The 27,422-nt window shown below is 42.1% G+C and overlaps 2 protein-coding genes across 3 annotated transcripts in view; one reads left to right on the top strand and one right to left on the bottom strand.

The window, feature by feature from the left end:
* The first annotated feature begins 4,939 nt into the window (after positions 1–4,939).
* Positions 4,940–23,666, top strand: LOC101643704 (lanosterol 14-alpha demethylase). 2 transcript variants are annotated; one of them, XM_030885202.2, is made up of 10 exons: positions 4,940–5,374; positions 7,250–7,348; positions 9,051–9,227; positions 11,232–11,358; positions 12,858–13,032; positions 15,701–15,820; positions 16,514–16,709; positions 18,302–18,397; positions 19,125–19,293; positions 22,528–23,666. In XM_030885202.2, the coding sequence occupies exons 1-10, from the start codon at positions 5,201–5,203 to the stop codon at positions 22,704–22,706; spliced, it is 1,512 nt and encodes a 503-aa protein (XP_030741062.2). In that variant the 5' UTR covers positions 4,940–5,200; the 3' UTR covers positions 22,707–23,666. The 2 variants fall into 2 exon arrangements, with proteins under 2 accessions (XP_030741062.2, XP_045144689.1); XM_045288754.1 differs by lacking the exon at positions 4,940–5,374 and adding an exon at positions 5,908–6,527.
* Positions 23,667–25,511: 1,845 nt separating this feature from the next.
* Positions 25,512–27,422, bottom strand: part of AKAP9 (A-kinase anchoring protein 9) — a 162,053-nt gene continuing 160,142 nt past the window's right edge. Inside the window, exon 46 of the mRNA XM_045288755.1 lies at positions 25,512–26,054. Within this exon, the coding sequence (XP_045144690.1) occupies positions 26,017–26,054 (38 nt within the window). The 3' untranslated portion in view covers positions 25,512–26,016. The remainder of the gene's footprint in view (positions 26,055–27,422) is intronic.

Genomic DNA, 27,422 nt, shown 5'->3' with positions numbered 1-27,422 from the left:
AATCCCTTTTACACAGGTGAATGGGTTGTCAGGATGTTTTGTCTGTGCTGAGCCCTCTATCACCGGTAGCTGGTTGACTAAGGATTGTTCACTATCCTGAATCTCCTGTGCCACTTGGTCTAATTTATCAAAACTCCCAGGAAGAACTCTTACATATCGCCAATGAATCCTAAGGGTACCGGAGGGCTTGGTGCTGTGCCGCCAAGGATATTGTTTTCCCTCTACCCCTGACAGCCATCTGTTGTCCCAGGGGTCTGTGATATTAAGACGACAGGTTCCACTTCCATCCCCTACAAAAACGCCTGCTCTATCTATGTTGAGCTCTGCACCCCAATCCAGCGCTACATGTATTTTGCAAGAGGAATATGGGCACTCACCATAGATGTCTGGCCACCATTGACAATACTTTTTCATTTGGTCAAAACGGAAACACAGGGCCGGCAGGGAGGCTCCGGTAGCTATTGATTTTAGGGTGCCAGGGGGAAAGTAGATTGAAACTGGTGACTGGCACCCTGCCAGGGCGTAATATCCTTTTCCAGCAACATGGGTATGCTTAGCATTGCCAGCCTGATAGGTTTTGCGGACAACAAATTCCTACATGAAGGGGCTTACTTTGGGCTTTGTAGCTTTCCCTTGGTTTAGGGAGGCTTGCAGAAGGCACCCTAGTCAAAGGAAGGCAAATGGACCCCATGACTTGGGTAGAGGACAGGGGATCATGGCTGGAAGGCACTTGTTTAACTTGGCTGAGGTGGTGCCAGTTAGGATCCCTGAGTACCTTAACTGCCATGGGAATAGTGATGATTACAATGTGTGGACCTGACCACTGTGGTTGTAGAGGTTTTGGATGAAGGGTTTTAGAAGCACCAAGTTTCCAGGTTGCTGCAAGGCTACCTGAGAGGTTCAGTCAGAGTCTTCGAGGCGGGGCAGGTACCTGTCTGTGTGTTTTCAATGCAGCTGTCTTAAAAGAGAGAGATAAGGGAGGTAGGATGCCAAGGGCAGTTCTTGGACTGGTAAGTGGTGGTGAAGTAGGAATGGTCTTCCATACACCAGTTTAAAAGGATTAAGGAAGGAAGGGCTATGAGGGGAGGCTTTAATCCAAGCAAGAGCTATAGGTAAGAGTGTAACTCTTATACTCTTATAGGTAACTGTCCCAGGACTGGCAGTTTTACGGAAAACTTTGTGAGGTGATCTTTGAAGAATCCATTAGTCCTTTCTTTTTTTTCTGGTGACTAAGGTCTGTATGGAATGCGTAGCTTCCAATCTATGTCTAAGGCTGAACATACCTGATGAGTAATTTGGAAAATGAAAGCAGGCCCATTATCAGATTGTGTGGAGGTGGGGAGAACAAATCTGGTAATGATGTGGGTCAGCAGGGTATCTGTTACTACTTCTGCAGTCTCATGTGTGGTAGGAAAGGCTTTTATCCACCTGTAAAAGGGTATCAACCGTGGTGAGGAAGTATTTAAGCTTTTTGTGAGAAGTCTCCAACTTAATTTTTTGCATAACTGGCCTGCTAGCCACCCGACATGTAAGGGGCACAGTGCTCAATGGGTGTGAAGGATGACCGTCAATTTCCATGACAGAGACCGGGGAAGGGTGTAAAGGACCAGAGAAGGAATGCAAAACAAAGAAGGCAGCCCATGTTGACCAGAAAGGACAAAACCTTACCCACTACCTTGTTACCCCAGGTGTAGCGAGGGTGATCAGGCTCATTGAGTCTAGGCTCCGTCAATCCTTGGCACCTAGGCCCAGTAGCTTCAACGGTCAGGGCTTGGAGGGACGGGCTTTTCATGGCTGGGCGCCGAAGGACAGTCAATTCTCCAGTGGCTCTGTTGACTGCACACTGGACAAGGCATGTTAGACGGACGAGGTTGTGAGCAGTGATTGGCCCAGTGACCTTGCTGGCTACACTTGAAGCAGGCTGCTGGAGGTGGTCTGATGAAACTGCTGTTTCTAGGGCCTGGGAGGGATGCCGATGTCTTCTTGGTTGTCGAGGGCCTCAGGGCTACAATCAAGGCTTGGGCCTGTAAGTTGCCTTCTGGCAATTTTGGGACCTCCTGTCTGCTTCTGCCTGCTCCTCTCTGGTATTAAAGACTTTAAAGGCCATATTTGTCATGTCCTGGACAGGAGTCTGAGGGCTGTCTTTATCCTTTTTTAACTTTTTAATGTCTGGAGCTGATTGAGAAATGAAATGTGTGGCGAGGACAGTGGTCCTTGCTGGTGAGGTTGGGTCTAGGCGCGTGTATTGGGTAAGGGCTTTAGTCAGGTGATTTAAAAATGTTGCCGGATTTTTATCCAGCCTTTGAGTAATCTTTCTGAGCTTATTAAAATTAACTGCTTTGTGAGAAATTGCCTGGAGACCGGCCAAGACACACTGGAGCATTTTATCTTGGTGAGCCTGGCCATCCTGGCCTGCCTGGGTAGTCTGGTAACTCGAGCCTGGTTCTCGCCTTGGGACTGCCTCAGTACCCACAGGCAGAGGAAGGTCAGTTAAATGAACCTGGTCTGCATGCTGCTGGGCAGCAGCAAAAACACGCTGTCTTCCCATTTGAGGTGAGTGTGGATGAATGGATTACAAAAATATGCCATGATAAATTATTGACTTGAGATAGATCTTTGATGTAGGTGGTGGGATTATTGGAAAAGGATTTTCAATTTGGGACAAGTCAGTGAGAGAGAAGGGATCATGGATGTGTCTGCAACTTCCCGTAGGGGAAGAGGAGGGGTTGGTGCAAATGTGTATGATGACTGACAGGGGAAGACAAGGGAAAGAACTTAGAGCCTGAAGTGGGGGGTTGACAGAGGGTGGTGGGAAGTTGAAGAGGTGGTGGAGGGAGGTGATGGTGAGGGGCACCCAGAATGTGGAGGAGGCCTTACTGGGGGCATAGACAAGGAGTCAGCGGGGTTGGAGAAAGATGAGGGGGAGTACTGTCAGGGGCCTGATTAAGAGAGTGTTTGGCTAAGAGGATTTGAGTGGGGTCACAGGTAGTACAGAGAGAGAGAGAGACAGACAGACAGACAGACAAGTGCTATAACAAGTAGTACACACAGAGAGAGAGAGAGACGGGAGCATAGAAGGAAGCTTGGACATAGGGGACCTTAGGCCATTTGCCATTATCTAGTTTATATTAGGGCTAAAACGAATTGCAGTACAAAACAAGGCATTTGGGCCAGACGTCTGGAGTTAAGCCAAGGGTTGAGAGGTTAGTTTGGAGACACCCTAAAGGTGTGGAAGAGTCTGGCTTAGAATTTTTGTTTTCCCAAGCTGCAGGGTTCTTGGAAGAGACTGAGCTAGACAATCAGTGTCCTGAGTATCCAACTGGGCCTCTGGAACTGGGGGAGGAGGAAGCCTGGCTTCCCAGCTCCCCTGGAAAAGTGGCAGACACTCTCAGGCGTCTCTGAATGTCTCTGACCTTTGGATGAAGGGAGCGGGGCTCAGCAGACTCCCCGCTCCCTGGCTGATGGAGTGGCTCTGACAAGGGCCCACAGTTCAGCAGAACTTAATGGACAGAGCCTCTGGTGGAAGAACCCAGCAGCAAGGGGCAGTGGCTGAAATAGCAGAGATAAAATTTAGTCAGGTACTCAGTCATAGGCACTGCAGATGGCAACTGAAAGGTCCTGGTCCGAGAGATGGAGGAGAGGGGCGCCACACTTGCCCAAGGGACCCCGTCAAGACACCAAATGAGGTAAACTGAGGCACAAGGACAAACAGAAAAAGTTGAGGTTATAATAGCCTGAACCAGGTTCCTGGTCTAGCAAGTAGCCAGGGAAGTTGTTCCCAGTGAGGAGAGTGGTAGGTTTTTATAGAAGGGTCTGAGGAGGGGCCCTTTGGGAAAGGGTAGGGGCTGCAGTCATATTTTTCCTTAGTCTAATTGTCCAGTAATTGCAGGTGGGGAGGAAAGACGGTTATTCTTGGGAACCAGTTCCGAGAGTTGTCTGTCAGCTTTGTTTCCTGGTACGTGCAGGGAGAAAAGGTGAGGCCCTGACAGCCTGTCCTGACCCAACACCAGGTAGTGGGGCTCTTATATGTAAATAAGCATTACAGGTGGAGCTGATGGCAGTGGCGTGCGTGGGAGGAGATACTGAGTTTAATATGGGATTTACTGAATCTGAGATGCACATTGGATCTATAGTTAGAAGTGTCTCGCAGGCATTTGATTTTCCTGTTCACTCCCCAGGGGCCTTTCCGTTTCTCCCATTCGGGGAGGTATTGATCCTCTGTGCCCAGCATAATTCATGGCTCTCAACGGTGGGTTGAATAAATAATCCGGCCAGAAGTAGGTGCGAGTGATCAGAAAGGACGATGCTTCCTGGAAAACCTCAGGGCTGTCGAGACAAAGTTGATTGCGGCCATAGGCTTGAAGCCCGCTTTTAAACCCTGACTGCCACACGCGGAGAACAAGTGCACTTGGAGGGGGGGGTTACCTCAAACCGCGCATTTTTTACTCCCTCACGACATTTTAAAATCTCTACACCTCATTTGGAAAAGCTCCTCCTGTATCATGCCGCATACCTAACAATGTTATGCCCGTGGAATTGATTTGGATTGCGGCGGCACTGCCCTAGCGCCCCACCGCGACGTGCGAAGCGCCGTTGCACAAGTCCAGCCGCCGCGGGCTCCAGCCAAGCTGTCTCGGCGGGAGGAGGAGCCCGAGGCGGCCGAGGGGCGGGCAGTCAGTCCCTGGACCCGCCCATCCAGGGGCGGCGCTTACCCCATCACCCGCGCTGACGTCACATAAGCCGACATCACCTCAGACGCGCGCGGTGCAATCACCGAGTACGCCGCAGCTGCTGCGCTGCTCGCCGCCTCCCTCGCCTGGAGATCCCTCCGCCAGGCCCCTCCCACCGCTCCGCCCCGGCGAGCCAAACGCAGCACTCTGAAGGGAACAGCTGTCTCTTTAGCCGACGTTATCTTTCCCCACGCTTGGCACCGAGCCTTTTCTCACCGCCTCTCGGTCGTGGCGCAAGGATACCTCGGGGCAGCTACTTTCGAAAGAGGCGTGGCCGCGTGGCCAGCGGGAGGCCCCACCCCTCTGTGACGGGACGGTGGCGTGCTAGGGAGTCGAGGGTGGGGTCCGAGTTTAGAAGGGGACCTCGGGGCCGGTGTCCCGACGCCCATCTGCTGGCTTCTACCGCTCCATCGCATCCGGGGCGTGGAGGAGACCTAGGCCTCCATCATCTCTGACGGGCTGCCGCCGGAATGGCGTGGCTGGCTCTGCAGCAGGCGGGCGAGTCAGTGCTGGGGCAGGTGATGGAGCAGGTGAAAGGCGGTAGCCTCCTGTCCTTGCTGCTGATTTCCTGCACCTTCACCCTCAGTCTGGTCTACCTGCTCCGCCTCGCTGTCGGCCCCCGGGCCCAGCTGCCGGCCGGGGCGGTAGGTGTCCCCTCGGGGGTGCGGGTGGGAGACGCGGTGGTCGAGGCGGCTGAAGGACTGGTGGGGATGGCGACCGCGGCGCTGACTTGCGTGCTGGCCCTGCTGGCCGGGCTGGGACTGGCGGCCGCGCTCATGGCCCTGGCGCTGGTGGCAGCCGCGGCGCTGGCTGCAGGCACGGCGACGGTTCTCGGGGGGGTCCTGGTGGCGGGCATTCTGGGGGCCGGGGCGGCGGCCGTGGCGGCGGCACTGCTACTGGTGACGCTGGCGGCCGGGGCCACCGTGTCCCTGCTGGCTTTAGTGCTGGGGGTCGTGCTGGTGGCCGCGACCCTGGTGGTCGCGGTGGCTGCGCTGGTCGCGTGCCTGGTTTTGGCCGCGATCGTGCTCGCCGCTTTAGTGGTCGTGGTCATCGCTGTGCTGGCCGCAGCACTGGTTGCGGTAGTGGCCCTGGTTGGACTGGCAGCCGTTGCCGTGGTTGTTGCCCTGAGTGCCGTGGTGGCCGTGCTGGCCGCCGCCGTGGCTCTGGGGGCCATGGTGGGGACCCTAATGGCGGTGCTCTTGGCATCTGTAATCGTGGTGGCCACCATCCTGGTGGGGGCCCTTCTGTGGTTCAGTATCTTGTGGGCTGTGACACTGCCCCTAATGGCGATTTACATCCGTGTGAAGGGAGATGTATTCAGTTTGGTGGAGTGGGAGTAACTGCTCAAGTGTTTGGGAGCTTCCTTGATGCTAATAAAGTACCATTTTTTTCTAACGTCATGGCTTTATTTTACTATTGGCTTTATATCACCCAATTATATTTGTTGAATGCATCCTTCACCAATCAACATTTTTTTAAGTTTTTCTTTTTCCTGACAGTGTCATCTACAATGATGGACCAAGTAGCTCTTATTTTTGTTTGAACCACAACAAGCATAAGGCAAAGTTATTCTTCGCCTATACGTGGGTTTTGAGGAAAAGGTCATTTGTCTTTATAACGATAAGGTACCCTTGAGTGGTTCTATGGTCCCTGGAGGAGGGCTGTGAGGGGTGATCCTTGAGGCCACCATAGACCCGAGGGAGATTATCCTTTTTCATCATTGCAAGTTTGATTTCCAGCAGACTTAGTGTTGCAATCTGCACGTCTCATTTTGGGACATCTAGAATACCTTCTATGGTGAGTACTGCAGAGATTCCTCATGAGCTTCCTCATGAGCTGGTCCCTCCTCTCCTTTCTCTTTTAGATGAGAGGACCTCATTCCTTTACAGTGCAAGAAGCATGAGGTGTCTTTTGCATACTGATAAATGTAGCTTTTAAAATGATCTCTCTGCTTTCCACACTTCAAATTAATGTTTTGATATTTCTGTGCCTCCTCTAGGCAATATTTTTTTTCCCTTCTTGTGCTTTTTGTAAAGTTAAGTGTTCAGAAATATGTCCATTTGGCTTTGGACTTAAAAAAATTAATTGGGAGTTAATAACATTATTCCATTGTTTAATCACACCAAGTAGAATTGTACAATTCTATTACAATCAACTTTGGCAAGATTTTGAATGTTACTAAATAGTGAATGGGTGTCTAAGCTACTGGTGAACAAACTACTTATTGTCTCTCTTGTTTGTCTGGTTCCTTTCCAACAGTTGCATAGAGCCATGTTCCGGGCAGTGCCCAGCATCTAGTCTTTTAGCCTAATCCTCATTTAAAATTTTTTTATTCCTTTTACTATGGCTATTCTCTTAAGATATTTGCAAATGGGCTATTCTTAAATTAATTTTACTGTTTAGTGTTTTGATAACTTTCTTTAGTATTCATCACAGCTTTCATTTTTAAATACTTGTATACTGGATTTCTTTTATAAAACTAAATGAGAACTGAAAGTTTTAAAATTTTTATCTTGCAGAAAAACCCACCATATATTTTCTCTCCAATTCCATTCCTTGGTCATGCAGTAGCATTTGGGAAAAGTCCAATTGAATTCCTAGAAAATGCATATGAGAAGGTAAGTACTAATTTAAAGAATTACTTTTCAAACCTTTTCCCCCCAAAATGTTTCTCAGTTTCCTAGTGCCACTGTAGCAGAAATTCAACAAGAAGGTGATTTCAAAGAAGAGAACATATTTATCTCACAATTCCAGAGGATGAACATTTACATCAGAGTCACTTTTGTGTGGATTCTCTCCTAATTTTTCTCTCCCTAAGCCTGGCTGTCTTATTCCATTTCTATCTCACTGATTGCTACCATCATTCATCCACTTTTACAAAGCATCAGAAACCTAAGATTCATCCTTGAGACTTAGCCATGGCCAAGTCTTGAAATTCTGTCTCAGATAACTTAGTATTTGCTTGCTTCTGTCTGCACTATGTCACCGTTACCTTGTACCAAGCATTCATCATTAGGTTCCTGCCCTAAGCTCTAACTGGCTCTGTTTGTTGCCCTTGCTTCCTTGTAGTCTTCCATGAAAAAGACTGAAAACCAGCTAGGTTAGTGCTGTTTTAAACTCTCATGGTTTTTAAGTTCTTTTCATTGCTTTCGAGGAAAAACATCTCTTAAATGGGGTCTATGAGGCTCTGCCTGGTCTTCCCTTTTATGTTCTTTCCTGAAGGACCTTTGTGCATGCTTGGTCATCAAGCTGGGTCCTACTCATCTCTCAGGCTTTAGTTCAGGTATCCCTTCTGCTCCCAAAGTTCTCATTTGCAGATTCTTTAATCACAGTTCTTGCCTTGTGTTGATACCTGTCATGTTGGCAATTTCACATCTATAGGACCTTGGTGGGGCAATGATTAAGTGCCTGGCTAATAACTAAAAGATTTGATGATTTAAACCAGTAAGCGGCTGTGTGGGAGTAAAGATCAGCGCTTTGGACACACTATGGCCAGCTCTGTTTTGTCCTATAGGCGCTCTCTTTGAGTGTAAAATGACTGAACAACCACCATGTGGTTATTTCATTAATATGCATCTTTCCAAATAGGTCAAGTTTCATAAGCCAGGGACAGTGTTTTTCTGTTTGCTCACTATTGTGTCTCCAGAACCTGCCTTATGAAGCCACTCTTCACTAGTAATCAGGAAACTGCACAGGAGGAACTTTTTGCCTAACTGTATTAAGAGATCTACCAAATGAAATCATACAGTAGTGATGAAAATGTGGTAATAAAACTGATACTAAATAAATATCTGGTGTTCTCAGATAACAAGCACTATAAAAATTGTCATCCTTTGTGGCTATTTATTTTATTTTTAATTAAAGGGAAAGTTCTATATTCTCAGATCTGTTCTTTGCACAATTACCTATAATAAAAAACAATAAAAAAAGAAAAGCTAGCCATAAGTACATTAATGGAACAGTTAATAAGTAAATTTAAATTATGGTATTTATATAAAAAATTTTCCATGTAAACAATGAAAAAACAGGAAAAAATTGTACTTACACTACATTTGCAAATGAGTGAAGAAATTCTGTTATCTTTTAATTCCATTTCCCACAAACTTTTTGAAACCCCTCATAATTATAAATCTAGATAGACTAGAGAAGGGTTGGCAAAATGAAAATATTTGCATTAAGGTTTATGAACATATTTTTCATTTGTGAAAACAGATTTTTTGTGTTAAAAGAATTAGAATCTTAGTGCTATGTATGTATATATCTATATACATATATATGTATATATATTGCTAATCACCATGGCTGCTTTTCCCCCTTTAGTATGGACCTGTGTTTAGTTTCACCATGGTGGGCAAGAAATTTACTTACCTTCTGGGGAGCGATGCTGCTGCCCTGCTTTTTAATAGTAAAAATGAAGATCTGAATGCAGAAGATGTGTACCAGCATCTGACAACACCTGTGTTTGGAAAGGGAGTTGCATACGATGTGCCTAATCCGGTAAGTGACACTGTTGAAGAAAGAGAACTCTATACTGTGACAGTTACACCTGGTAGGTTAAACATTGTAAATGTAGAGCCATGTTGAGGTAGTGGGTTACTCTCACCCCTCTTTAAAAATGCAGCTCCTTCAGGTATGGGTACCTTTCTGTGATTACATTGAACCAAAAAGCTGACTAACAAATCCAAAACATTGGCAGATTTTTGGCATGCTGTCTAGAACATCCTTCTGATCAAATATATATATTAATGTATTCACATAGTTTATCAGAGTCTTGAAATACAAATGTCCCAAAAGATTAAATCCATCAATTGTCTAAGTATGAATTTATTGTGCTCGGATGGTTTTGGAATTCTGTAGTGTCATTGAGGGGCAGCAAAAAGGGGAAGTTCCTCAATAAGATGGATTGACACAGTGGCTGCAACAATGGACAGTTGTGAGGATGGCGCTGGGCCAGGTGGTTCTTACTGTTGTGCATCGAGTCACTGCACTGTGAGTCGGAACCACAGCGTCAGTGAAAAATGTGGCTTGTGTGAGAATAGAAAGGGAGACTGTGAAGGAGTGTTAAAAGAACAGTAAACCATAATGGTGTGTGAAAATAGCATGGAGGCCATGTTTGACCTTAAGCCAGTAGCCACAAGGCAAGAGGTCTGACTTGCCTCCACCCTCCACACTCATTACCCTTTCTGACACTAGCCGTCCCTCCCACCAAAAAATAAAGCCAAACTCATTGCCATCAATAAAGTTGATGCTGACTCACAGGGACCGTGTAGGGTAGGGCAGAACTACTCCTGTGAGTTTCCAAGACGGAAACTTTACGGCAGTGTAGAAAGCCTGGTCTTTCTTTCAAGGAGAGTGGTTGGTGATTTCAAACTGCTGACCCTGGAGTTAGCAGCCCAATCAACGAGTAACCACTTCCACCCACTTCCTTTGTCCTTCCCACTGTACTCTTTATTTTTCATCTTGAGTTCTATAATTTATTACAAAAGCCACACACAAATTATGAACAATGCTCATGATTACAGGCTTTATTATGGAAGTTAACATACAATTCAGGTCAGAAATGCTCAGGGTATAGTTGTTCAGTCCTCTCTCTTTCTGACCCTTTGCTTCTGGACCTGCCCTCTGCCCTCTTTAGGGCTGTCAGTAAATGTTCAAAAGGCATGCCACCTGCTATAAATCTCAACCTGAAGGCATTCAGCACTAGCTACTTGGGTCAGTAAACTCTGCTTAACCAGTTAAGTGCTTGGGCAACCACTCCACAAGCCAGCCTCCTGCCCCCAAGCACTCTGCTCACTTGCCCTATGAACCGCTTTTCTATCTCATAATCCAGTTCTTGGTCCTGCAGTTGCTACACCTGTGTCACTCCTCTAGTGCCAAAGCCATTTCCTGGATCAAAAGGTTTCATGTATAGGAATCTCGAGGGCCAAAGGATGTGCTCCAATCCTGGCTTTTTCTCTTGCTGGTGGTAAAACCCCCACCTCCTGCTTTTGAGATGGGTTATTTGGTACCCAGGAGAATGGCAATCCCAATGAACTTTTAGCAATCACTCACTGCTGAGTCATACTTCCGTCAGTTTGTTAACTCCACACATCCTTTCTCAGCAACGGAAGTCCTTTGCTAGGAGTAACAAAGTATGGTTAGAAGAGTCATATTAACCAATTCACTGCATTGCAGGGTGAATTCGTTGGCTTCTTTGTTGGGTTGGGAGATGAGATAACCAGATTAAGAAGAGAAAGTCTTGGAGGCAGGAGTGGTAGCACGTAGGTTTCCTAGTTGATCATTTGTCTAGGGCCGTGATAGCAAGCGTCTGCTACATGTTCCTTGGAATATGTGCATACATTTTGCAAGTTTCCCATTCTGGTGTCCCTTTGAAAAGGAGTTATTTTTTTAAATGAATCAGGAAGTTGTTTACCTTGAGAGTTACACAGTTATGCTAACCCCGTGGATCTGGAGGTAAAACAAAAATGGATTGTGCTCATAGACATCCTTAATTTTCTGAAGGTTTTCTTGGAACAGAAGAAAATGCTAAAAAGTGGCCTCAACATAGCCCAATTTAGAGAGCATGTTTCTATAATTGAAAAAGAAACAAAGGAATACTTTGAAAGTTGGGGAGAAAGTGGAGAAAAAAGTAAGTGGAAAATGTTTTGTAATTTGTACTAATATTTCTACTTTTCTGTGAATAGAAATATAAGCGTGAATGTATGCATATAAAATAAATTGCAGTGTATGCAAAACTACTTTGCAAGTAATAATAGAAGAATGTTATGATTACCATGTATTTAAAATATACCTGAGAATAAGTGATTTATGTTTATTTAGCAGAACCCTAAAATAGCTTACTCCAAAAACCAAAAATGCCAAGCCCACTACCGTCAAGTTGATTCCAACTTATTATGATGTTCCCAAACTTACTGAGTTTTTCAGCACATTTTTAATGCAGTTTTTGTGGTAAGATTAGGTGCCTCGGCTGATATTCAGGTCGGCTTATACCTGAGTATATATGGCCTATTACCTCCATTTCAGAAAAAGAAAATACGCATTGCTCCCCTACCAATGAAAAACTTTTCTCCTATATCCATAATCCAGGATAAAGTGTAGGTCTCTGCTTTTGTAGCTCCCCTGGATCATTTACTGCAGAAGAAAAATTCCTTCAAGTGTCTCTTCCTTGCAGGTGTCTTTCCCCACAGCTTTTTCTCATAGCCGGCCTTTTTCCTTAGCCAAAGGTCAGATGAAGCCCATGAAAGTGATGACAGCTTTCTATGGGAAACCAGTGAGTGGCTAGTTTTCCTTTGGTACGAGGCTCCGCCTTTCAGTCCTGATCATCCCTGTGACCTGGGAGATCATCCTGTCTTGAATTTTTGACTCTCCATTCCTTGAGAAGCACTTCATTATTGCTGTCAGATGCTGTAGACTTTTTGTGTCTTCTGTTTTATTTTGTCTTTGTCCCAGTTGTTGGTGGCTGCTGCTGTTATACTTATTTCTAGCAGCCAGCCCACTTACACTTTTTTCCTTTTTGCTGCTTTTAGTATACTCAGAAGGGCTTAGCAATCCCCTCACCACATTCCGTTTTGTGTTTTCAAGCTAAAGGGGAGCTCCTTAGCGCACGGCCCTTATGGCATTTATGTGAGCTACCCAGAGGGCTGGGGTGTTTGCAGTCACTGGGTTATTTCTCTTCAGTTCCCTGCTCTGATGCGTCTGTAGACTTTTGACAACACACCTGTATACTCGAATATAAGCCTACCCAAATATCAGCCAAGGCACTTAATTTTACCACAAAAACTGCATAAAAATGAGCTGAAAACTTGGCTTATGCATGAGTATATTTAGTAATATGAATAGGATGTTGTTGGTCTGCTTTTCTCTTTGTATTTCTAAGAGAACAGAATCCCTTACAGCAGTGGTTCTCAACCTTCCTAATTCCTTGACCCTTTAACACAGTTCCTCATGTGGTGGTGGTCCCCCCACCCCCATAACATTATTTTGTTGCTACTTCATAACTAATTTTGCTACTGTTATGAATCGGGCGACCCCTGTGAAAGGGTCACTTGACCCCCAGGTTGAGAGCCGCTGTCTTACAAGAACCTTTGTAAACAATAATAGGAATTATCTCCCTCCCCCCCCCCCCAGATTTGTTTGAAGCTCTTTCCGAGCTCATCATTTTAACAGCTAGCCACTGTTTACATGGAATCGAAATCAGAAGTCAACTCAACAGGAAGGTGGCACAACTGTATGCAGATCTGGATGGAGGTTTTAGCCACGCAGCGTGGCTGTTGCCTAGTTGGCTGCCTTTGCCAAGTTTCAGGTATGGAATTTATGAACTATCAAGATATTACACTCAAAGAGTTTTGTATCATTACTGCAGTGTTGCTATACTTTGCTTTAACAGATTTTAAATTGAACTAATAAATCAGGAGTGAATGTGAACTCCTATCACAGAAGATTTCATCATAGGTTTATATAGTTATAACTTTATGTATTTCACTCATTTAAGGTCCATTTCAGTTTAATAAGGTGATTTGTTCATGTATTTTAATGTTTAAAAATCTATGTATCTTATATATCCCTTGTACTTAGTAAAACCTATGCTCTAATCTAAAAGTGATCACAGCTCTCCTCTAAACATTCGAACCAGTCTTTAACGGTTTTGTGCTGTTGTGAAATTTTTATATCTTGAAGTGTTAGTGCCTGTATTTAGTTTTTCATTTGGGTCTTTGCTAACTGTACTTGGTTTTCTTAAGGGCAGGATCATCTCTGATATGAAGAAATGCTGCTCCAAGGAGTTGGTGTGTAGCTCAGTGCCTTGCAGCTTAGTAGGCTGCCTGTAACTGTGTTGATTCATTCCGATATAAGTGAGGGATGGAGAGAAGATAGTCGGTAATTCCTGTTTTTGCTGCCTCTGTCAGAATTGACTTTATGGCAGTGAACATGGTCTAGTTACAGCTTAAAAGAGGGTGAGAGTGAAAAGGGCAGCCAGCTGTTCTATAGGCTTCTCTGGGGCCATCATATATTTGTAAGATTTGAGGTTCCCAAACTACCCTCAGACATAGTATGTTAGCACACCTAGCACAAATTTTGGTCCTTCTTGAGTTCTTCCTAAGTGTTCTACATACTTGTTTCTCCCTGCCCTATTTTTTGAATGAGGTCATGATTTTTTAGCTCATTATGATAGGCTCATTACACTCCAGCCCAGTTGTGCGCTGTCTTGCCCAAACCAACCAATTTAACTAGATCATTCAATTTACTTTAAAAAATAAACAAACAAAACATCAAACCCATTGCTATCAAGTTGATTTTGACTCTTAGCGACCTTATAGGACAGAGTATAACTGCCCCCGAGAGCTTTTCAAGACTCTGACTCTAGAGGAGTAGAGCAGAGACTGCCACATCTTTCTCCCACAAAGCAGTTGGTGGTTATAACCACTAACCTTGTGGTCAATTGCTGAGTGCTTTCATGTCTGAACCATCTCCAAGTGGAAGATGTGAACTGCATTAACCTAGACTGGATTGATGGCTCGCTGCAGTACATCCATGCTAACAACAACCTCTGTGTTTTCGGGGCGAGGTGGCTTATTTGGTCAATATTCTGGAGACAAAGTTTGGATATTCGCCTTCTAAAGTGCCCTTGATTGGCCACAGCCTAGGAGCACATCTGGAGGGGGAAGCTGGATCAAGAATAGCAGGTCTTGGAAGAATCACTGGGCTGGACCCAGCAGGGCCTTATTTCCACAACACTCCAACTCTAGTCAGCCTGCACCCCTCAGATGCTGAGTACGTGGATGTGATTCACACAAATGCAACTTGCTTATTCTTTGAATTGGGTATTGGGACTACAAATGCCTGTGGTCACCTTGACTTTTACCCAGATGGAGGAAAGTACATGCCTGGATGCGCTGACTTAATTGCACCATATTTTAAACTGGATTTCAGTAGATATAATAAAATATGAAAGAAAAAAAAAAGGCCTTGTGTTTTCCTGCTTCTGCCCTGTTCATACTGTTAGGCTGCAGCGGCTTCGTCCCTTTAGGGCATATTGTGTCAGTTGGTCATCACTAGCAGTCCTGAAAATGAAGCAGGGCAACAGCTTTATTGAGCTAGGCTTCAGAGTAGCTTTGGGTGTCATGCTGACCTGTTTTAAATTACTGTGTCCTCCTCTTTGGCTATTGAGGGTAATCAACAGTATTTACCTTACAGAAGGTTACAGTGAGTAATGAATGTAAAACATTTAACACAGTGTCTGTTACATAGTAAGTGCCCACCTTTAAACGTACAGTTTTATAACCGGAAGTTTGTTTTCTGACTTACCTGGTGTTTTTCACTCTGCCAAAACAATGTTATCTTAGAAAATGAGAAGTAAAATCTTACCTTACAGAAGATCTAGAGATCTCCTGCTTCAAGAATTGATTGTTAAAATGAAAATTTTGAGTGAGTAATTTAAGTGTTCTACTTTCTGTTGAACTGTAGAATGCTTCTAAAGAAATAATCATTTGAATCAAAATTTGTGTTAACTCTTTAATTAGAAGACAGATGATGTGTTAAGTATTGGGTATATGGTGTTAAAACTTAGTTCTTACTAGAAATGAACTATTGTCTGTAAATTCTTAATAACAGTATTAGTTAAGCTTTTTATGACCTGTTTCCTGTTAGTTATGAATATTTGTCAGTTATTTGAGTTCCAAAATTAGGTTGCTGTAAGATGTCATTCATTCACTGCCATTGAGTCTGTTCTGACTCGTAGGAACCCTGTAGGCCAGGCTGGAACTGCCTTTGCGCGCGCGTATCTGAAATGGAAACTCCTCACAGGAGTAGAAGCCCCGTTTTGCTCCCGAGGAGCGGCTGGTGGTTTTGAGCTCTCCGCACCTTTGATTACCAGCCCAACCATTATGCCCCCGGTCCTGGTTATTTTGTAAAGTTAATTTGATGCTAGAACCTATTATTGACTTAAAGAAAATGGTTTCATTTTTGAATTACAGGCGCAGGGACAGAGCTCATCAGGAGATGAAGAATCTTTTCTGTAAGGCAATTCAGAAACGCAGACAGTCAGAGAACAAAACTGATGACATGCTCCAAACTTTATTAGAGTCTACATACAAGTAAGAAATAATTACATAAAATTAAATTAAAATAGGAAATTACATGTTAAAATGCAGTTAATTAATATTGTTAAAATTATTATATTGTCAAAACAAGTCAGTAGCTATGATTTTCAGACATGTATTTATTTATTTTAATTAATTAATTAATTAATTAATTAATGTAATCAGTTGGTTCTCACCCATACAACAGATATTTACCCTCCCAATAGTTTTTGTTTTTTTTTTTGCCTCCCAATAGTTTTATTGGCACATAGTTTACATGTCATACAATTCAATCGTTCCATCACATCCAGTCTTGACTCCATCCCCCCACCCCATGGTTAAATCACCTTTAACATGAGTTGTGTAATCACAAGCAGTTCAGTGCACCCTTCCCCCTTCCATCTTCATTATTTACTCCCAAAGCTTTGGACATTTTACATTCAAGTTGTTGAAATCCCATTCCTTACTGAACTCCCAGTGACTGGACAGAGTGGGACATTTGCTTTTAGAGTGAAGTCTTCTCCAATCAAAACCATTGTCTTCTATTGGTTTAGCCCCTTTTTTGTAAGGAAAAAAATAATGTGGCTTGTGGTAGGCAAATCAAAGGATTTCATGATGTCTAAAAAATGTATTCATTCTTTTATTGACAGGTTAGGCATGAAATGTGTCTGCCAAATTCTAAGTGTGTCTATGTGGTTTATCCCACAGAAATGGATGCTTTCTCACAGATGATGAGATAGCAGGGTTGCTTATTGGACTGCTGCTGGCAGGGCAGCATACATCCTCAACTACTAGTGCTTGGCTGGGCTTCTTTTTGGCCCAAGACAAAGCACTTCAAGAAAACTGTTACTTGGAACAGAGAGCGGTCTGCGGAGAGGACCTGCCTCCACTGACTTATGACCAGGTTTGTTTGGGTTGCCAGTCTCTCTGCTGCCTTATTATCTGCGGTGAGAGGGGCAATTTGAGATTTTTCTTTATCATATTGGTTAAATTACTTAACTTCCATTCTTTGAGAGAATTCGCCACAGCCTTCCCTGGGATGTCCATTAAACTATGTCAGATGTGCTTGGGTTTGGCACCTTAGAAATCTTTGAGGTTTCTTCTTTGGTACTTATTTCCTCTACCTGAAAGTGGCTTCTGGGAATAGAGGAGACGCTGTTGTTGTGTGTCTTATAAAACACAGACGACTGAATCACGCAGAACACTCCAGGCTTAGAATGCCCTGTGCACTGCTTCCCTGACTGCTGTCAAAAGTGGTAGTGCTAGTGGGGTTCCCAGTTTGTTGGATTGAAAGGAAGAGAGAAGAGCCTAAGAGAGAACTTAGAATTCCACCTTCGAAGCACACTCTGGTCATGTCTTCCTGTTATTTGATTCCTTTATTTTATTATCCTAGTGTTTTACATAATTGATTTTCAAATGTTAAGCCTTGAATTCCTGGACTAAATCCTGTTGACTCTTGTTTGTAATCTTTTTGATATATTTCTGGACTCAGTTTACTAGTTTTTGTTGAGGATTTTTACATCTATATTCATAAAGGATAGTGGTCATAGATTTAATGGAATGGCCTTGTCTGGTTTTAGTAACAGGATAATATTGGTTTTGTAGAATGAGTAAGAAAACATTCACTCCTTTTTGTGTATGTTAATCCTTTATGTACTTGGTAGAATTCAGCACTGAAGCCATCTGGCTTGCCTTTTCTTTCTTGGAAGTTTTTGATTACTAATTCTATCTCAATTTTTGTCATGCCATTAATGTAAGTAGAGTTGGTTCTCCTTCATAATGACCCTACAGGTTCCTTTTTTCCTTGAATGATTTTTTTGGTCTCCATCCTAAAATTTTTTGCTAGTCATTTTTGACAAACAATCTCTAGGGCTGAGGCTGTCTGATTGAGAGAGCTCTGAGTCAGAGCAAATATAGACAGACCTGAGAGTGGAGCTTTTCGTGGAGCTTGCCAGTGACAGGTCTCTGGTGTGGAGCTCTGGGATGCTTCTGCTTCCGCTAGTAGTTGCTAGGCTGCTGTTTTTAAAGCAACGGAAGTTGCCAGGCTGTTGGTTTGCTAGGCTCTCCTGGAGCTGGAGAGAGAAAGGTAGAAATAGGATGAGCTCACTGTCCTCACCAAGATTCAGTTGTTTTACTTGAATAAACTCTTCTGTGACTGTTGGAGGACTTTTTATTTCTGTCCAGAGTTTGGAAAAAGGGTACTTAAGAGTTTTTTGCTGGCAAGCTCATTGTTTTTGGCGGAATGACTGTTGAATTTCCTTAGTGTCCCACTTTGCACAGTGCTCTCTGCCTGTTTTCTTGCCCGTCCTTTATTTCCCTTGTTGACCACAGACAGTGATAGACACGGGGCTCTCAGCCACTTTGAACTGGTTACTTGTGTGTTCCCTTCCAAAATGCAAGCAATCTTATACAATCTTAGTTTTTTTCAAAAAAATGTATAGTACTCTTGAGATGTTACATATTTGTAAAAATCAGGACATATTTTATCTTTTTTAGCTTAAGGATCTGAATTTACTTGATCGCTGTATTAGGGAAACCTTAAGGCTTAGACCGCCCATCATGACCATAATGAGAATGGCCAGAACACCCCAGGTAAGTCCATGGGCCAATCTCCCCACCCTGACATGTTTTTATATACCACGAGGCTATATAATAGTATCAAAGAGAATTTATTTTTATTTAAAAGAGAAAACACTCTTCAACAATAACTTTCCATTTTACGTAGTCTACATATATAAAAACTTTTTACACAATTATCTGCTAGTCTGTTTTCTGCACTTTCCTATAATATTTAGCCGTTTTCAAATGAAAATTTCTTCTTCCTGCTTTTAAAAGTAGTTATCTACTTTGATGGAAAAAAAAAATCCAACTGTATGGAAGTGTATAATTCAGGCTTCCCGAAATGCTACCTTAGTTGAGGTCTTTACAACTGCATTTTCACTGTATGTACTTCAACCATAATCGTGAATTAGAATTTTTAGTTGACGTAGTCATCTAGCTAATTTTTTCGTATTTGTATAGCTCACACATTACTGCTTTGTTATAAAGTAACATGTGACTATTGGATAGCATATTTTTAAATTATCTAAAGCCGTGGTTCTCAACTTCCTAATGCTGCGACCCTTTAATACAGTTCCTCATGTTGTGGGGGTGAGCCCCCCAACCATAAAATTATTTTCATTGCTACTTCATAACTAATTTTGCTACTGTTATGAATTGGGCAACCCCTGTGAAAGGGTCGTTTGACCCCCCACAAGGAGGTCATGACCCACAGATTGAGAACTGCTGATCTAAAGGAATGTGTCGCTCTCATTTATAGACTGTGGCAGGCTATACCATTCCTCCAGGCCATCAGGTGTGTGTGTCTCCCACGGTCAACCAAAGACTGAAAGACTCATGGTCAAAACCTCTGGACTTTAATCCTGATCGCTACTTAACGGACAACCCAACATCAGCAGAGAAATTTGCTTATGTGCCATTTGGAGCTGGTAAGACGACATTTTAGATCCTAAATATTTCTCCAGGTAGCATATGTGTCCTTGTGAAAATAATCCATGAATCTTTGTATGTACATCTCTCCTCTGCCTTGTAAGGGCATCGCTACAAAATTTTGTAGATATAGAATCTACAAGTTTGGGGAAAAATTGTACTAAAAGATACTGTCCTGTGAATAATATCCTTACAAAGTGCTCTATTTCCTTTTTGCCTGCCTTGTCTTTTCAGGCCCTTCTCTCTTATTTAACTGGCCCCAGTGACATAGCAGATTATGCACTGAGCTGCTATGTATGCAAGGTCAGTGGTTGGAATCCACCAGCACCTCTGGGCGAAAGATGAGGCTCCCATAAAAATTTTAAAAAATGAAAAGTTTAGGAAACATGAAAGGGCAGTTTCTACTCTGTCCAGTTGGATGGCCGTGAGTTGGGATTGACTGTATTTTTAAATTTTTTTCCTATTTACTTAGGGCTCTTCGTGAATTTGTTCCACAGAAATATTGAAGTTAACCACACCCTTCAGATGATATCTCAGACTAATATATAAATAAATTGTTGCATCCAAGAGAAAGGCAGAAGGAGCCCTTTTTGAAAGTTTGCCAACTTTTGGAATTGTTAGCTTCTTATCTCTATGTGAAAAATTTTATGATAAAATGGTCTTTAAATTTGAGCAGGTTAAATGAATCTCTGGTTTATAAACTTCTTTATTTCCGGTAAGAACATAACAATACTGTTACTCTCATTATATAACTGTAGATACTCTATACCTTGATAAATCTATATTTTGTGACTTATTTAGTATTTTTTAGTGACAATACTAGTGACATATCTTTTGGGTCAACGGTCATGTTTTCCAAATATGAAACCCAAACTCCAAACTCAACTGCCATCAAGTGGATTCACGTGGACCCTATAGGCCAGTCACTGTGGATTTCTAAGACTCAGTCTTTAATGTGGGAATAAAAGCCTCGTCTTTCTCCTGTGGAGTGCCCGGTGGTTTCACAGAGCTGATCTTGCAGTTAGCAGCCCAATGTGCAACCCTTTATGCCACAGGGCTCCTTCTAAATGTGAAGGAAAGCATAAAGTCTTTTGGGAAGGTTAGGTTTTAATAACTTTATTTAACAGATTTGTTAATGTGATGGTATATGACATAAGAGAATTGTAGATTGTAATAATTGGTAGAGGCATTAGTTCTGCTGAATGGAGGAATCCTTTCTACAATGCCCACTTGAATCCTTCAGGTAATTGGATGGGTAGTTACCATATATGGCAACTCGTTTTTACAACATAAGAAAGCTGAAATCTGTTTTCTTTTACCATCCCATTGACAGTTGTTCCTAATGGTGGTTTCTGAAGTTATATACTCTCTGTGAAACTTGTGAAAGTTCGAACCTGTGCAAGGTGGAAATCTGTTAGAGAAGGAACTGGGGGGGGGGGGCAAGTTAAAATAGGGTCAAAAGGGAAAAGCAGATGTTACCATGTTAAACGTAAACCAAACTGTATCTGTAGTCATTTACTTTCCAATTCAGCCTGTGGACAAGACTGCTCACATCCCTGTTTAACGGTCTGAAGGAATTCAAAAGTACATCGGGACTCTCAGCAAACGGATTCCGGGCTTTCATTGTCAACATTAGCCTTCTGCAAACGGGTCCAGAATACAAGCTTTAATAGCATACTCTTCTGATCTTGGATTTTGCCACTCTTCTTCCCTGTGGATTAGTTGCCACCTTCATTTAGACAAGCCTAAAGATTAGTCCCTGTTTCCTTTTCTGAAAACTCATTGTAATAGCCTATTCTTACTAGTATGGCTGTGAGGGTTTAATGGGGGAACAAATAACAAGGTGCATACTAGCACTTCCCACTCACTCACTGCTAAGTCTATTCTAGAGGACATTTGTAAGGGTGGATTAGCCTGTATTCAAATATAAGCAACTAAAGAAAGGTGTACAGGAAGACTAAATGATTGTTTCAAATTGCAGCAAACTATGTCAACAGATTAATGAATAAATACTGACAACTTGCACAAGTAAGTGCTAGAAAAATGGTAAGACTGCATGCACCTTGTCAAAGGTGAAAGCCTTGTGAGATTAGGAAAAACAAGGCAGTCCAGTTGAGTTCTGGCTCATAGGTTTCACTGTATAATGTTCCTTCAAATCTTCTTTTATCACCACATTAATGATATAGTTTTTGTAATAATAAATTATTTATCTGCATATTTATAACATGTTAGTTTATTCATTTTGTATGCTTTTATACAATTGTTTCCACGTGTCTGTGCTTGACTCATTTTGGCTTAGGATAGGAAGAGACCAATAGTTGTACATTAGATGGCCATTTGCAAGCTTTTAAGAGCCTCGCCTCTGCTCACCAAAGTAGGATGTAGAACATTCTTTGTGGGCTGTGCTATGCCAACTGACCTCATTGTCTCTCAAGACTTTGATCCTGAGCCCTGTAATATCTTTGCTTATGGCTAGTTTTTATATCTTTGCTCCTGTATACTCTACTTTTTCGTAGCACATGTAAATACATAGGTAGAAATAGCCTGTTAAACCTATATCTGTCTGTTGGTGCAGTACCATTCCTCATTTCATCCTCAGTCAACACTTATCTGTGTATCTGCTTCATGATTGCAGGATAATAGTATTTTACCAGTTTCCTTTAGCTCCTGTGTCTTTCTTCAGCTTGGTTGTTCTGTACCAACCCCCGACTATTGTTGCTAGGTAGCATCTAGTAAGTTCCTACTCGGAGACCCTGTGTACAATCGAAGGAAGCACCACCTGGTCCAGCGCCACCCTCAAAAGTGTCCTGATGTCTGAGCCACTGTCAGTCCTTCTTGTTGAGAGTTTCCCTCTTAGTCTATGTGGGCCTTTAAAATTTCTATCCCAGAAGAGTTGGTGCCAATTTGTGGTCCCTTTTTAATTCATCAGATATCACATATAATAGCATTGGATCTTTTAACTCGGGCCCTCTAGGGGCAGAGAGATCTAGAATATTTCCAAACTTATTAACTGAAATGAATGTTAGATTAGAACACTGAAAAAGTTATTATATAGTTAGCAAGACCTTTGTCTGTAGAAACAGAAGGTAAAAATGTTTAGGATTATATTTATATATTTTATTGTGTATTGCATGTACTGTTCATCCAAACTGTAGATAAACCACTTTACCATGCAAAGTTAAAAAGAAATGAGAGAAGCATTTAAGTGATCTTTCTGAAAAATTTTTTTTCAGGTCGTCATCGTTGTGTTGGGGAAAATTTTGCCTACATTCAAATTAAGACAATATGGTCCACTATGCTTCGCTTATATGAATTTGATCTCATTGATGGATATTTTCCCAGTGTGAATTATACAACCATGATTCACACCCCCGAAAGACCAATTATCCGATACAAACGACGATCAAAATGAAAAGATGGCAAGAACTCACATCATGGTCAGCTGCAAACCATTTGAAGATACCAGAGTTTACAAGGCAATGCCTAGTGTACTGGTTTTGGAATGTGTAATTTAAAGAGCCACTTAAGATTTTTACATTGTATTAATTGAATGAGATTCATTCACTTTTGATGGCATTTAAATATCTCTATTAGTTTTATGATGAGTACTTTTACAGGTGCTTTGATGAGGTAAAGCTCATTAGTAAAACATGAAAATTGTCCAGGGAAGCTCTAGGCACTTGACAGATTTTGTAACATTAAAATTTCCAGGTACTATTTATAAGAACACACACACAGATAAGAAATAGAGATGGAGAGAGGGAGAGCTGAAGATAGATCCTGGAAATTAAACACATGGTTTTCAGATTTTGGACTAGTTCTTCAAGGTATAGAAAGGCTACTAAAATACTTGGAATCTGTATGCTACTTGCTCACCTGGGTACTTCGTGTGGGGGAAGGGCATGGGGGAGGCCATGTAGGGACTAGCCATCACTTTTGAAAACCCTGGGTAAAGGACACTATCATTAACTGTTCATAGATGCTGTGATGATATTCAGGAGTAATTGGGATGTTAGAGAAAAATAATGCCATTAGAAATTACTGGGCAAAAAAAAAACAAACTTACTGGACACACCGTCTACAGCACAAGAGGGATTTATGACCATGACTTAAGTAATGGTATTTCCTATAAGCTATCATTCTTAAAACGAATTCTTAATACTCATGTAATTTAATCTGATTACTAAATATATGTCAGTCTACTGGAAATGTATCTGGTTCCACACAGTCACATCTTAGGGAATAATTTTTTTCTCTTTTCTCCAAAGTTGTTCCTTACTTTTCTCCCAGAATACAGTTAGGGATATTCCATTTCTAGTTCCATTCATTTAAGTTTCCTTTAGGGTAATAAGCTTTTCCCCCTTAAGCAGGCCAGTCACTTTCTGCCAAGCCTAGATCCCAAAATCAACTTGGCAGGAACTGGGGGCTTGACTGGACACATAGCCTGTCTTACTAGGTGGGGCAAAGTCTGGTTTGTCTTGTGTCAATTACAGGGCTGCTTATGGGCAGAGGCTGCAAGACTCTGGTGAAACTGTTGTAAAGGCAAGATCTCTGCTGTTGGAGTTTTTCATATTAAAGTTTTTTCAAGAAATAAAACATTGCATTTACCAATGTAAAATGTTTCAGTGGGTCAAATTCATGGGATCTAGGAACTTGGATGGGGGGGGGGGGATGCCTCTTTACTTTCATTAGTTACTTTGGCAGTTGAATTTTCCCTTTAATTATGGCCAGAGAGTCTTGGTGGCACTGAAAGTTAAGCATTGGACAGCTAACCTACAGGTCAGTGGTTCAACTCAGCAGCTACTTCGTTGGAGAAATTAGGTTTCTGCTCAGATTCAGTCTTGACAACCACCTGGTGCAATTCCACTCTGTCCCACAGGGCTGCTGGGAGTTGGAATGGACTTGACAAGAGGTGTGGTCTTTTGATAATTAGGACTAGTCAGTAAACCTAGGCTCCATCACAAAATCTATTGATTTTGTCAATAGAAATCACCTATTTTCATACTTTAATTGTTGCCTATCTCTTAAAATGTCTTACTTTCACCATGACTGAAATAAATGAACAGCTTATGAGACAATTATTTCTATAAAGTTGCTTCCTTCAGAATCCTACATATTTTATATATTTGCAAACATGTCCATAATTTCACCAGACTGTAAAGTAGTTCACAGCATAAAATACAAACCTGAAGTACATCTAGTTTATGTTTAGTGTGAATCTATTTTGACTTCAAGGAATTTAATTTTTAGGCAGAAATTAAGAGAAGAGCAAGTTGATGGCAGATGCCCAAGAAAAGGAGGCCTTGTAGCACAGTGGTTGTGCATTGGGCTGCTAACTACAAGGTAAGCAGTTCAAAACCATCAATTGCTCTGTGGGAGAAAGCTGAGGCTTTCTCTGAAACCACCAGGGGCAGTTATACCCTGTCCCTGTGGGAGCACCGAATAAGAATTGATGGCACTTGACTTTGATGTCAAACAGTGGAAGTGAATGGAGGGAAGTTGGGCTCCTATTGTCCCTTCTTTCCTAGAGCATAAAAGCTTTGCAGGCCAAACCCTGCTAGCTGAGAAGGGTTGTATTCACAAGCCTTTAATTAATTGCTCGAACACCTCTGCCATCTCTAGACCTCCCCTGGTTGGACTGTAGCTGCTAACATGCAAAACTTAAGGTAATATGGAAACTATAGTAATGCATAACAACGCTCCTTACCTGTAGGGTGGTACAGGTCAGAAAACATCAAATGGTGAGACAAAGTTCTCTGAAGATAAGCACCAAACTACTTGTTATTCTAGTGCGTTGCTATGGTACTAGATATGGATATGACAAATTTGAGGTTTATAATAGAGGATCTTTGAGAGCCGCCCAACTGGAATTTGGTTGGGCAGTACTATTGGGCTCTGTGGCTAATGAGATTTGTTTCTTTGGATTACGATGATTTCTGTATCTTAGTGGGCCATGGCTTAGTAAACATATCTTTGGACAAGAGAAACAAATATGTATTTATTAATCATGAAAATACTAATATAAAAACTAGATATAAGGTTGATAACAAAGAAGGTGGAAAACGCTCTTGTCCAATGGAGGGAGGAAAAGCAATCCCCCAAGAGTTCCTAATTCCGAGACTAAGACTCTTTTCCGAATCCTTACATCCTAAATGAAAAGAGCAATGAGGATAAGCACCACGAATCGTTCAGTTAAAAAGGTTCAAATGCACAGTGGTTAAAATGGTGATGTAATTTTTATTTTAGGACTTGACAAAATACCCCGTAAAATCCAAAACTTCTACCATTATACAAAAATAGGTCTCTACAAGTGATCTTTTCTGTCTGTATCACCAGTAGCAAATACATGAGCAGAAACATGTAACTTCAGTAGCCTTTTAAGAAAAGTGCAGGACAGCTCCAGCTACCGTCATCAGTATCAATGTGCAAAAGTTTAATCTTTTCACCCATTTGATAAATACACAATATTTTATAACTTAACCGTTTAAATTAGCATTCCACAAATATACAGGTAATTTAATGATTATTGTGCATGAATACATACACAATGCTTATATACAAATTTCCAGTTTCTATGTGCTGGCAGGGGATTTGCATACAATCATAAGCTGTGTTCCTAATGGTCCCATTGAATAGACACAATACAAAAGCACAAAAGAACCAGTGATTTACAAAAGGAAGTTTGCTCAAAAATCACTTTGATTAATGATGTTTTCAAAGGATTATCTTCTCATGCCAGCATGAAACTGAGTGCTTGAACCTGCGGGAGAAAAAGCAGGATGTTTCAGTAATTTCAAATTAAATGACTGCTCGCACTAGTGTCTGATTGGTTCGCTCAGGGCAAGAGAGGTCCATTACTGTCCATTCAAAAACTCCTTTGCCTTTACCTGCTCCCCATCCCCCCTCTTAGAAAGTGTGTTGATTTTTAAAAGATATTTTGAACATGTATTTAAAAGGCACTATACAGGAATCCAGGACAGATGATCCCTTCAGGACCAGTGCTGAGAGGAGATACCAGGAGGGTAGAGGGAGGGTAGGGTGGAAAGGGGGAAATGATTATAAGGATCTATATATGACCTCCTCCATGGGGGATGGACAACAGAAAAGTGGATGAAGGGAACGTCGGACAGTGTAAGATATGGCAAAGTAATTTATAAATTATCAAGGGTTCATGGGGTAGTGGGAGGGAGGGGGAAAATGAACTGATACCAGGGGCTTACGTGGAGAGCAAATGTTTTGAGAATGTTGAGCGCAACGAATGTACAAATGTGCTTTAAACAATGGATGTATGTATGGGTTGTGATAAGAGTTGTATGTGCCCCCAATAAAATGATTTAAAAAAAAAGAATTGGGGGAAAAAGGGACTCTGGTATATTCCCAGAGAAAATACAAATGTGAACAGACTCTGGAATGTTACTTGATAATGTTTCAAAATGATGAGTGTGCAGGACCTTTGATTCAGTAATTCCACTTCTAGGAATTTATCCTACAGAAATACTAGCACAGATGAGAAATAGTATACGTACAAAGTTACTAATTGCAGCAGCATCTGAAATTGCAAAACAGAAATAAACGTTTTTGATGAAATAAAAAAAGGCACTGTGGCTGGCTCTGTAGAAAGGTAAGGGGTTGGGGCTAATGTTCAGATTTACTCTAGTGTGCTGTAGGGTAAATGTTCTTGATAAACCTTGGTCTTCAAAATCTAGATCTCGTGAAATTTGGATGCTCAAAACAAATCAACCAATACAAGCCAGCCTCCTGTGAAAACCAACACTTCCTGTGACCTTCAAGGTACCTGAGTTAAACAAATGCTTTCTTGAGTGAAAAGATCAACTACTAACATAAAATAACCTGTTACTAGCCTACAGTTTGTGTGGTTAGTAGAAAATATAAAAGTTGACAGTCTAATCACTTTAAAATGAACTAGTTTTTTACTCGGTAATGAGCTGAAGGGTTTCCCCATAAAACAGAAAATGGACCTCTGTTGAAGATTATTTTTTTGCGTGTTACGCAAAAAGGAAAAAATGAAGAGTCGTTACAGTAAGAGTCTTGTGCAGGGCTGTGTTTTGGTCACACAGAGCAGCACGTGTATTGATAGTGGCTGTATTCAGTGCTTAAGTACTGGCTG

This window comes from Echinops telfairi, unplaced genomic scaffold (assembly GCF_000313985.2).
Source record: "Echinops telfairi isolate 266 unplaced genomic scaffold, ASM31398v2 ScPeMD7_23;HRSCAF=83, whole genome shotgun sequence".
NCBI classification, from domain to species: Eukaryota; Metazoa; Chordata; class Mammalia; order Afrosoricida; family Tenrecidae; genus Echinops; species Echinops telfairi.
This window is presented reverse-complemented; position numbering and strand designations above follow the sequence as displayed.